Below are 12,643 nucleotides of genomic sequence, written 5' to 3'. Positions count from 1 at the left end.
CAGAATCATCCCCTCCCCCACCCCGAACTTTTTCCTCTTCCCAAGATCCCTGTGAAGGATAGAGCCTTTGGTGGAGTGTGAGTACTGTCTTCTGCAGTGAGCTTGTCCTGGCAGGCAGCACTCTACAGAGAATGGGCTTGGCTGTCAGAGGGGTGGGACCCCCCACCTTGGCTGTCCCAGGGGTGGGACCCTCTGCCACCCACCACTTTTGCTTTGATTTCCTAAATCAAACTGACTGTTTCCCTAAACTTCTCTGAGCCTTGGTTTCCTCATCTGTGCATGCAGTTGTAAAAGTCAACTTCCACGGACACTGTGGAAACTAAATGTGAGAACACCTGTAAAGTGGTGATCTGCTCCCCTTCTCATATTTAGCAAGCTTAGTTGGATGGACAGATCCTACAGGGGAATTAGAACACTGACTCAAAGATAAAAGAAAGGATTGTATTAATTGCGTCACTCACAAGCAAGTTGACAGTATTGGCTACCCGAATTGGAGGCTCTGAGCATCATTAACTCTTCTGAATTTGCAACACCAGTGTGATGTAGCTCTGTTTGTTTAAATATTTCTTTTTTATTTTCAATTGTTTGGGGGACTTTTATCTCCAGTACTTCTAGTTGCTTTAATCTAGTTGTAATAATCTACCTATTTCCTGACAGCTAATCTGTAGCCTATTGTTCAAAATAAATCTATCATATCAGCATTTTTTGAAGCATGTTATAGCCACAAAATCCCATCAGGGATTCATTGATGAAGGAAACAGATCAGGTGATTCTACCTAAGTAAATCATTGGTGAGGCAGTAAAAGGGGGCTTGGCATAGAGGAAGGACTCAGTTACTCTCCTAAGGATGAAATAGTAGAAACATTAACAATCTTTTCAGTAATTCTATAATTCAGTGTCTGGGAAATGCCAACTTGAAAAGGAATTTTCCTTATAAAAATATCTGGCTGCAATTTCCTAAATCCTTTTATAATTTGCTTTTCTGTACTGGCTTCTCACTCATTCACTCTTGACTCACTAATATTCCAGGATACACAGACTTTCTTTCCTTTCTGAACTGGCTTCCTTCTCTATCATCCCTACTCTGCCCCAAACACACATATTTCTGCTCTTTCCTCCTTCACCCAATAAATGGGAACTGGGAGATGAGAAGCGTCTAATCGCAATTCCATTAGCTCTCTTCACGAGAGTCAGTGCTCTGGGAAAGACAAGATACGGGCATTGCACACTGGGACCCTGCTAGCCTAACAATGTCAGTGTTAACATTTTATAGTTCATTGAGTTTTAAGTTTCTCTGGTCCAGTTCATTCAGCAATGAGATGTAAGTTGTGGAATGTCAGGTATCACAAGTCTAGGCATTGTTTGTAATGTTGCAGAATGGGCTCCCAGGGAAGCAGGCACTGAGATGGAGATAGCATGCAGGATTTTTATTGGGGGGGGGTGCTCTTTGGATCCACACCCGTGGAAGCAAAGGGAGGGATGCAGGACTGGGCCGAGGGAGAGATTGGAACATAATGCAGTCTCCATGAAGAGCTCAGCAAATCCCACGGCGGGGGGGGGGGGGGGGAGAGGGTCTGAAATTGGCATGGCCTTGTACCCCAAATTGGGGCAAAGGTCTAGGCCTTCATAGCCTTACACTGACCTGTCATTGGAGGTGGGCTCTCTCGGGTCAGAGCAAGGCAACTTTGATTGTATTTGTTTTAGCAACTGGAGGACAAAGATCTTCACTGCCGAAGAGAATCGAAGCTGCCTATCAGAGCATCCACTGCCTGTCCTTAATGGGCTTCCCTTGTTGCTAAAATCTTTGACCTCAGAGGACAATAACCTACAGTTAGGGCTGGGTTTTACTGGGAGCACCGGTTCTCCTTTTTCCTTCTGTGTTTCTCAGTTGTTATCATTATTTGTCTCAGCTTCTGTCTGCTGGAACATCTCCTCTCCTATCCCAATTCTGTTTTTTAGAGTTAAATTGTGTTTTGTACTTCCAAAGTCTACTAAGGACTCCTACAGGCAGCCTCACTCTTCTTACCCATATGAGTTGAACATAAAAAGAAACCTAGAAGAATTTATAGTTACCATGTGAGCCCTATCAGCCAGATTTGAATAGGTCAACTAATAGTTCCATTAATCACTTATGGGAATGTATGGACTTATTAGGTGTGATGAGAAGAGAATTTCTTTCATTATGTCCTTTAGAGTCATTGCGGTTCAATTAACTCAGAAAATCCTCTAAATCCAAGGTGTTCATCACTTTGACCTCATGTTAACCGCCTTCAAGCTTTCATCCGCTAACAATTTGCTGTAATATTCCATGTGGCGAGGTCATGCCAAACCAAGGGTTCACAAGACAATGGACAAAGGACCAGAGTGGTGGGATCTGAGAGATTATGGGAGCTAAAACATCAATGACCAAGAGAATGTGAGCTTTTGGGTAACTCTTGACTTTATCTGGTTGGGACCTGTATATCCCAGTATATAGAAAGCTGGTTTAAGTGAATTTATTTAGAAACCAATGATGGAGAGATCATAGAATCATAGAAGACTTGGCATGTCCAAGATGAAGTCAAACAAATGACACACAAGTCAACAAATTTACAGTATGTGTGAAAGTAAGAAAATTTTGAGTAGAGTCTGTCTGTGTTATCTCCAAGATCTAGGGATGAGAATTAGAATTTCAGGAATGAGTGCAAAGAAACATGTGCCAATGTGTTATAAAAATTTACATTGCTTTCAGCTATATAGATTAGATGCTTGGTGTGAGGTATAGTATTCCTCTCAGGCAAAGAAAAATAAAGGAAGACCCTGCCTGGAAATTGTGCTAGAAGGAAATACAGTCCAGGTCTAATGAGAAATATAACTCCACTCGGAAAAGGCTTCAATTCTTATTATTACTTTATTATTCTCACAGTTTCTTATTTATTTAATTTTTAATAAAAAATGTGTCCCAGCTGGGCAGGCAGGAAGACAACATTCTAATTAGTGTTCTTCCACTGGGTCAGTTCTCTGAGTCCCCCATAATGAATGATGTTGAACAGTGTTTCCATTAAACCCTGACGCTGCACGGAGCTCCGGGAGGAGGTGTTCGTGTCAGAGCCCACGTGCTGTCATTGACATGACAGCCATGAAGATGGAGGTCCCCTCATTACCCAGCTGCTCTCCGTTCTTGTGACTATTATCAGTTTTTTTGTCTAAATGTGTTGCAAATACAAATCATAAAAATAAGTGATTAACTACCACTTGATGGCAATTTGCTTAGTGTTAAATACACAACTTCTTTCCCCTGCGCAGCACTTTCAAGGAGACCCTTCTATCTAACGCCCTGCTGAGTGTGATTACCTGTCTTGGGCCACTGCCTACTCTTCATTTTGTAGTTACCCAGCCTCTAAGTTCCGTTGTGGGAAACTGCAGGTGTTAACAATAGCAAGCCTTCACTGAGTACTTACTCTTTTGAACACTGTGCTGTGCTCCTTGTGGTGTTATCCCATGAATCCCTAACAAATTCTACAAGGTAAATATTATTTTTGGCCATATTTTACCAAAACAAGGAACCTGAGACTAAGGGACTAGATGCAATTTGCCTAATAATACATAACAAGCAAGTGGCAGCCTGATGACTTGAATACAGGTCTGAGTAAACACATGTTAAAATCCTGACCAAACACCATGTAAGCTCCCTAGAGAACATAAAGCATGATGGGCTGCACCAGGGCATGATATTCCTGATTCACCCTTAGCAGTTTCACCTTCCACCATCTAGTGGGAGGACTGTGGGGCCCAATGTGGTAGAGTGGCTTAGAGCATGCAGTTTCACCTAGCACTGCAGAAATGCAAAGACCCCATCTGTAATTTCCTACTGTGTGGCTTTGACAAATTAATATTTTAAAATTAAATTCTGTTATTATTTGAACAATGCAGCAATAATGAACAATTTGAATTGTTGTGAGAATTGGGAGATAATACATGAAAAGCCCAGTGTCCCTGACAAAGAGTAAGTTCTCAAAAATGAACACTAATAACTGTCACAGCCAAGAGTTGCCTAGGAGATGTGACAATTAAATATGGTATCCTGGATGGGGGCCTGGAACAAAGCACATTAAGTAAAAACTAAGGAAATCTGAAAGTATGAACTTCAGTTAGTAATATAGTATCAATACTATTTCATTAATTGCGACCAATGCAACATACTAATATAAGACATTAATATTAGGGGAAACTGGGTCTGGGATACGTAGGATCTATCTGTCCTATTTTCACAGTAATTCTAAAAATCTAAGCCTATTCTGAAATAGTTTATTAAAAAATAATAGTTACTAACTATGGATCCATACCCGAGTTTCTATTATTTTTAAAAATCATAATTTCTGTTCTTTTTAAAGATCAACATATACAACATGCAGACAGGTGTCAGAGACTATATCTGGAAATGGATCCATTTTTAGAAGAGCAAATGGGCAGACAAATATAGGTCCAATGAAAAGCAATTACACATTGGCTTGCATTTCAGACAAGCTGTAGGAACAGAATCTGTGCCAACTTCTTAAGGCTTGCATGACTTAAATAAAATTTCCATAAATAAAATACCTTTATCAAAGTTCGTTTGGAATAAATATATATATTTTCAATTTTTTTAATGTTTATTTTTGAGAGAGAGCCCGACACGGGACTCAAACTCACCAGCTGTGAGATCATGACCTGAGCCGAAGTTGGACGCTTAACCGACTGAGCCGTCCAGGCGCCCCCGGAATAAATATATTTGTATGCCTATTTAGGCATGTATATATTTTATTATATGTTATTAGTCAAAAATAAGAAAATAAGCACCTTAAGCAGAAGTTTTGGTTTCTTTTTTTTTTTTTTTTAAGTTTATGTATTTATTGACTTAACTAATCTTAGCACCAAATGTAGGGCTTGAACACACCACCCTGTGATCAAGAGCCACATGGTCTTCTAACTGAACAGGAAGGTACCCCAGAAATTTTAGTTTCTTAACAGGGGAAGTATAGGGCATATTTGAGATATGCTTACCAACTAGTGAACCAAGGTAGATCTTACAGTATTCATACTTCACATTTGGCTGAAATCTTTATGGGTATCAGGTAAAAATACTATGAAAGGAAAGTGTGGAGTATTTTTGCAGTAAAGGACAGATATTTGTTGATAATATTTAGGTCTACACCAGTGAGTTCTCTGTTCAGAAGTGTTTAACCCCTTAGTGCCAGGAAGACACCAAGCCTTTACTTCTGACAGACCATCAAAAAATGCAAAGAACACAGAATGTTCATGATCACAGAAAGGAATAATTGCTATATGCACCAAAGACAAACCACACACATGCATGTATGCACATGCTGCATGTATTCCCCACAGTCTGTAAAAGACTCTTAGTCATTTATAGATGTTTGATGGGCCCATTTCCACAAGATGCCTCTGCCTGGAGCAGAGAGTGTGAAGTTAAAGAAAGACAAAGTACTTTCTCTGAGACGTAACCTTTTAACACTTGAAAGAAATGGTCTTACTTGCTTTTGAAGTAGAATGCTGCACAGAACATGCCCACGATGACAATTCCAAAGATGATACATGAAATTGACAGCACCTGCCTTTGATAAACTTCTTCACTCTCTGTGAATTTGAAAAACAGAATTAGAATGGATGTTAGCAGGGTACGGCAGAGATAATTTTCATCCTTGTACTTCTGAGTTGGTAGGAGCTTTTCAGAGCAAACTTTTTTGTCCCTGTCATGAATAGAAAAACATAAGGAAGTTATTATGATTCAATTTATTTGCAATTGTCTACAGGCTAGCTGGTTATTTTTTGAATATGCATGTATATTTTTGATCAAGTACAGATATCATAATTAGGAATCTTATTATCAAGAGACATTCTACAAATTTAGCACATACTGGGACATACATTTTTGAAATTATAGTGGAGACTAAAATAATCTTCTAGAGAAACAAATATGTGTCCATCAGAATTTTCCTGTGCCAGTGATGGCTTCCAATTTATTTTATGTGATACTGATGCCACTGTATTTTCTGATTTGGTCCTTCTCTGTCTGTCTCCCATTCATCCATTCACTACTATGATTCACATCACTAATGACAGACAACTTCAATATGTGTGTGAATATTTATTCACCCAATTCTTGACTTCCTCAATACCAATGATCTGGCACAGTAATCTCAGCCTCTATTACCAAGGTCATATCTGATAGCTTCTTATCACACACACATGCACACACACACACACACACACACACACACAAGAATTCAAATATAAGCATGCTACTTTTTAGCCATTACCATTTACAATCCCAGATCATTTCTGAAATACGTCTACTGAAACAGATCTTCCAGCTCATCAGACCTTTTTATCTATAGATCTCAGAACTTTCTGTTAATTATCCTCCTCTTGTCTTCATTTTCTTTCTTTATACGGCATAGAGACTATGATCCATGATTACAGTCATTCACTCTCTTGCTAATATGCCCAGCTACTATATCTCTTTTTTCTTCCCTTTTACCCATTTGGCAAAATAACTGCATACAAATCCAAGAAACTGCCTTCTTCATACCTCTCCCTTGAGCAGCTCAGAATTGGGAGAGAAGATTGTACAGTTGGGAAGAAGGACATCAATACAGTTGACAAGAGCATTGCTTAAGTAGATAGCTGATAGTGACTAACAATCGCATCAGCCTGCTTCTGCATTTTCCTGATTACCCATAACTTCAGCGTACTATTCAAACATTTGACTTACTCTCCCTTCTCTCACTTTCAGATTTTCCATATATATAAAGAAAAGGAAGTCAGCATAGTATAAATCATCTCTATTTATAACACAAAATATGCAAAATTAAGTGCATCTGTATCTATTCCTTTTGTTTCTTTACATAGTGCGGTACCTCTCAAACTTTACTATATATTGGAGTCCCCTTGAGAGCTACTGAAAGACAGATGGCCACCTACTTTCTCTCCCAGAGCTACTGATTTAGCAGGTATGAACTGGGGATGGAACATTTGCAGTTTCTTAAAAGTTCCAAGGTGATTCTGATGCTGGCCTGTGAAACATATTTGAGAACCACTGAATAACTAAAAATCGTCGGAACACGGATCAACCATGTAAGAACAAGGGAAATTTCTTTGTTGTTGTTAATGCCAACATGGTATGGTATCCATATTGGACCTTCTAAATGAAAATCTTTACTTAAATGAAAGTTTCAGGTGTTTCTCATGCACCCTGAGAGAGAATGACTTAATTGAAAAAAGTACTATATTTTTTCTTAAAGACTGATTCCTTGGATCCCACTCTCTTCTCTCATCCTGGGGTCTTCTCATCACTTAAAATTGAAGGAAAGGGAAAACATTACAGTTGTTTCTATGATACCAGCATTATCTTTATACCAAAACCAAAGACATAAAAAGAAAGTAACTTATTGACATATATCCTACATTGATATGCAAAAATTCTTAACAAATTTTAGAAAATAAAATCCAATAAAATGTTAAAAGTAATACACTGTGACCAAGTGGGGTTTATACAAGGAATATAAGGTTGGCTTAATATTGTAAAATCGGTCAATGTGTTCACAATTTTAACAGTCAAGAAAAAAAATTGTTCGATTATCAGAATACAGGGGAAAATTACTTAACAAAATCTAACATTTATTTCTTATTAAAACTCTCAAAAACTTAGAAAGGAACTTCTTCACCCTGATGAAGAGTATCTATACAGCATCTATACCTAATTGTAATAGACTGAACGCTTTTCTGCTAAGATCAGGGGAAGATACAGCAAAAATATCCACTCTTACTCTTTCTATTCAACACTGTACTGGAGGTTTAGTTAATGGAATTAGGCAAAAATAGAAATTAAAGTCATTGAGTTTGGGAAAGTAGAAGGAACATGATCTTTGCTCTCAGACAACATGATCATCTATGCAGAAAAGCTTATGGAATCTACAAAGAGCTAGTGTAACTAATAAGTATGCTTAGCAAGCTTTCATGATACAAAGTTGCAGGATAAACAATAAAAATTAAATGTATGCCCATTTAAAAGCCACAAATCATCAGAAATTGAAATTAAAGTATCATTTACAGAAGCATCAAATATATATAAAGTACACAGAGATAAATCTGACAAAAGATACACAAGGTCTATACACTGAAATTTGCCATATGCTATTGAAATAATTTAAAACCGAAATCAATGGAAAGATAAAAACATGGTCATGAATTAAAAGACTCAATATTATTAAGATGTCAATCCTTCTCAATTTGATGGATAGATTGAGTGAAATTCTATTTAAAATCTCAGGAGGCATTTTGCTGTTGTAAAAACCAATAAGATGATTCTAAATGTTCTATGGAAATACAAAAGATCTAGAGTAGCCAAAACAATTTTTTTTATATATAACCAAGAGAACAACACTGAAGGTGTCAAACTACTTTATCCCAAGACATTTTATAAAGCTATAGTAATCAAGGCAATATAGTATTGGCCTATTTATAGACAGATAAATCAATGGAACAAACAAAAGAGTCCAGAAATGTATGCGAACATTTGTGGCCAGTTGATTTTTGATATAGATGCCAAGGCATTCAATGGGAAAGGATATTTTCAAAAAATGATATTGTCATAATAGTATACCCATAGCCACTAAAATGAACCTTGACCCTGACTTCATAGCTTCTTCAAATATAAATTCATGATGAAAAACAGACCTTAATATAATATTTCATACTATGATACTTTTAGAAGAAAATGTACAAGAAAATCTTAGTAATCATGGGTTTGACAAAGATTTCTTAACTATAACACAAAAGATAGGAGCTGTAAAAATTTTTAAATCAATAAAATGAACTATGTCCAAATTCACAATCTTTAATCTTCAAGACCATTATGAAAAGGAAAAAATTGAAAATGAAAGGAAAAAAAAACCCAGGGAAATTCTGGGGGAAAAAAACTCTGCAAAATATGTACTCAACAATAGAGTTGTGTCTATAATATGTAAGGATCTCTTATTGTTCAATAAGAAGACAACACAATTTAAGAATAGACAAAATATTTGAATGAACACTTCTTCAAAGATATATAGATGGCAAATACATAAAAAAGACGCCTAACATCATTAGTCATTATAGAATTGAAATATGAACTATAATGAGATATAAGGCATCACTACTAGAATGACTAATATTAAAGGCTGGCCATACCAAGGGTGTGAACAATTTCTATTCTCGTGTACTTCTAGTAGAAATGAAAAATGGTATAACCACCAAAAAAATAGTTTCATATAAAGTTAAACACATATCTACCTTATGACACAGCCATTCCATTCTTGGGTATTTACCCAAGACTAATGAAAGCATATGTTCATTATGTACATAAGAATTCATAATGGCTTTATTTGCAATAGCAAAAAAAAAAAAAAATCTGGAATAATCCAAAGGCCCACTACCAGGAAAATAATAAAAAAACTGTGGTATAGCCATATAAGGGAATCTTACTTAGCAATAAAAAGGAATGGATTAGTGATATAAGCAATTCTACACCTGAATCTCAGAATAACTAGGTTGAGTGCAATAAGTCAGACAAGAAAAAGGTGCATGTTGTGTTACTGCAGTTATATAAAACTGGAAATTTTAAACTAACACGTAGTAGCAGAAAGCATGTAACTGGACACCTGGAGTCAGGAGTAGGGAGGAGTGGAGGAAAGAGACTACAAAGTGATATGAAGAAACTTTGGGGAGTTATAGATATGTTCATTGTCTCAAGGATGAGGTTTTCATGATGAATATTTATGTCAAAATGTAGCAAATGATAAATTTTAAATAAGTGTTTTCTTTTATGTCAAGTACAATAGCAAAATATTAATCCTGAGGGATGAAAGAATACAGAGAATATATAAGTGTATACATAATATCAAAAGATATGTATGACTGATACAACGTTGTCCACCCATACTACCTAGTCTCTTTCTTCTACCATGTCTAACATTCAACTTTTTAGAGTCTTGATATGTAATATTCTCTTTCTCCCTCCTTAATGTTATTCTTGTATTTGTCCTTTAAATGTCTACTTACCTTTTTGGTCTCAAATTTTGTGTCACTGGCTCAAAAACTCTTGCACTGCACTTTAAGCTTCATTGGTTCAAGGGACCATGTTTTTGTTGACCTATTTGTTTGATTCACTGCTACTTCCCCATCACCTAGTGCAGTGCTTCTTACACAGTTGACACCACAAGACTTATTGTCTAGTGAATAAGTAGATATTTCTGTCTTTATAGGGATTTTCTGCTTTCAGCTGTGCATCAACTGATACATCAGCTGTCACCTGGGGATGCTTTTCAAGTTTACTACTTCTCCTTTATCCACACCATGTCCTCTCAGCCTTCCCACACATCCTCCTTCCCTAAATTGACCACCAGTAACTGACACTATGCATTCCTGAAATCTATACCTGGCTCCTTTCAGTGGGGCTCTCCCATTCAAACCTGGCCTTCTCACTGTGACTCTAGACTCACAAAGTCCTTTCCAGAGGGCAAAGTACCATAAGGAAAAATGGTGAAGCCATGCATTCCAAGGCCTCAGAAAATACTGTAGCATGATGTACTGACATGTAGATACTCTTATTGGTTCATTTTCTTTTCCATACCATCTATTTGCCAGTCCCTGGCATTTTGGATGGTTTTCAGGTTGTCTGGTCAGGCTCCAGGAAGACACTCTGTATGTTGGATTTGAGTATTGTTCTCACCACACCCCCTGCCTATACTGGTGCACTGCTTGGTTTTATGGTCTGGCCTAGCTTCACTCAGTGCTGATGTCAATTCACAGCCAGAAAACTAGGCTGAATTCCCCATACCATGACTTTCTGGGGTTCTTCCAAAATGACCCAGAAGCTTCCAGAGCCAGATGAAATGAGCCCATGACTTGTAATGTTTGTTCCTCTAACAGCAAAGTCAATTGCAGTAATTCATCTTTAATTAGGCAAATGGATATCAGACACAACAGACCTGGATGAAAGCCTATATACACAGAGTCTGATTTCGAGGACTTACTTTCTTTCTTCTTTTTCTTTTTCTTTCCTGAGACCATACACTATATCCTCCCTTTAAATATAGGTGTACATTTTTTAGTCCTTTTTCCTGCAGAAGTGTACTAGGAAACAATGATTTAGGAGAATGATCCCCTCTTCACTCTGGTCTTAGGCTCTATTTCCATTTTATTCAGACTGAAGTATCAAAATCAGAAATTAAATATAATTTCTGAATAAATGGAGAGGGTCAATTTTGTGGCCCTGGCAAACCTTAGTTGACATTTTTAATTTGGAAAAATTCAAATTAAAGAAATGAAAAAAATGTGTCACTGAGACCTTGTTTGGGCATACTGCCATCTTAAAGAATGTCATCCTTTCCATCCCCACATTTATAAGCTCATTAAATTTTCCAATTGAACTTGGAAACAAATAAGTAATTGTACCAACTATAGAGAATTTCACCTCCTTTAATTGTTGTGAGTTGATGACTGTAATGGAATAAGCATGACTTGTATATGATAAGCTGCCCCACCCTGCCTCTGCCAGCCAATAAAAAGAATTATGGAAATGATGGATAATTATACCCGTTAAAACAAAAAAAAAAAAATAAGACTATCTACAAACTGAATGATTTCCACATAAAATCTATGTACTGTTTTTGTTCTTATTTGAAGCTAGTCAAATATTGCCTGGGGAAATGCACAAAATCAATTCTGAGTTTAAATCAAGAGTGAAATTAAAACTCCAAAGACTGTGAGTGAATTTATAGACCCAGGTGTAGTTACAGTGATGGCACTATCAATGCTCTTGATTCATAGAGTGTCACACAAGAACTAGCATAGTAAGGTGCAAGAACCAAAGGGCTAGGTAGGAGTCTGGCAATTTTGGATTTGATTTTAATTTTAGCCACTTTTAATATGGGTAACCACAGATATGTTACTTTACCTTTATAAACTCCAATTTCCTATCCCAATCTGAATAAAGGCAACGATATGAAATGCCGACTGTAATAAATATTATAACAGGGACGTATGTAATGTTACAAAAGCATATAGTATGGAAAACTGACATAATCATAGAAACCAGAGATCAGAGATCTGAAGTATAACATTAGAAGCCAGTTAGGCTCCTGGGGATGGGGAGAGTGGTCCAGGGAGAAGGCCCTGTGGTAGGAGATAGAATGGCATGGTCGGGAATCTGGAAGCTATCTACTACTATAGGGCCTTTGTACAAGTCATTTTCCTTAGGAGCTTAGCAGAGCAACACAGAGGTAATACGGACGTGGTGTACAATGAGCGTGTCATTACAACAGCGGGAAGGTACAGAAGGATTTGAAAGGAGAGGAATGTGAGGTGATAATATTTATGTTTCTTTTTTCTGCAATATGTGGGAAATATCAGAAGGGATACAACAAATGCAGAGTCCTGTTAGGAGGCTATTAAATCAGCTCAGGTAAGACGTGATGGATGTTTGTATGAAAGTAGTAACAATCACGGTAGAGAGAGGAATAAACAAAAGTCGAAAGCACTTAGGTTGAAAATACTTCAGGAACTAGACAATAATGCTCTTAACTATGACAGCACATATCGGAGGAGGTTCAAAACTGAAAGG

General features: G+C 37.2%; 1 protein-coding gene across 10 annotated transcripts in view; it reads right to left on the bottom strand.

Moving 5' to 3' along the window:
• Window positions 1-12,643, bottom strand: part of NRG3 (neuregulin 3) — a 1,060,953-nt gene that overhangs the window by 31,537 nt on the left and 1,016,773 nt on the right. For all 10 annotated transcript variants that reach the window (XM_045437860.1, XM_045437862.1, XM_045437863.1 and 7 more), the window contains exon 5: window positions 5,514-5,616. In XM_045437860.1, coding sequence (XP_045293816.1) covers window positions 5,514-5,616 — 103 coding nt within the window. The remainder of the gene's footprint in view (window positions 1-5,513; window positions 5,617-12,643) is intronic.

Source organism: Leopardus geoffroyi, chromosome D2 (genome assembly GCF_018350155.1).
Source record: "Leopardus geoffroyi isolate Oge1 chromosome D2, O.geoffroyi_Oge1_pat1.0, whole genome shotgun sequence".
In the NCBI taxonomy this organism is placed as follows: Eukaryota; Metazoa; Chordata; class Mammalia; order Carnivora; family Felidae; genus Leopardus; species Leopardus geoffroyi.
This window is presented reverse-complemented; position numbering and strand designations above follow the sequence as displayed.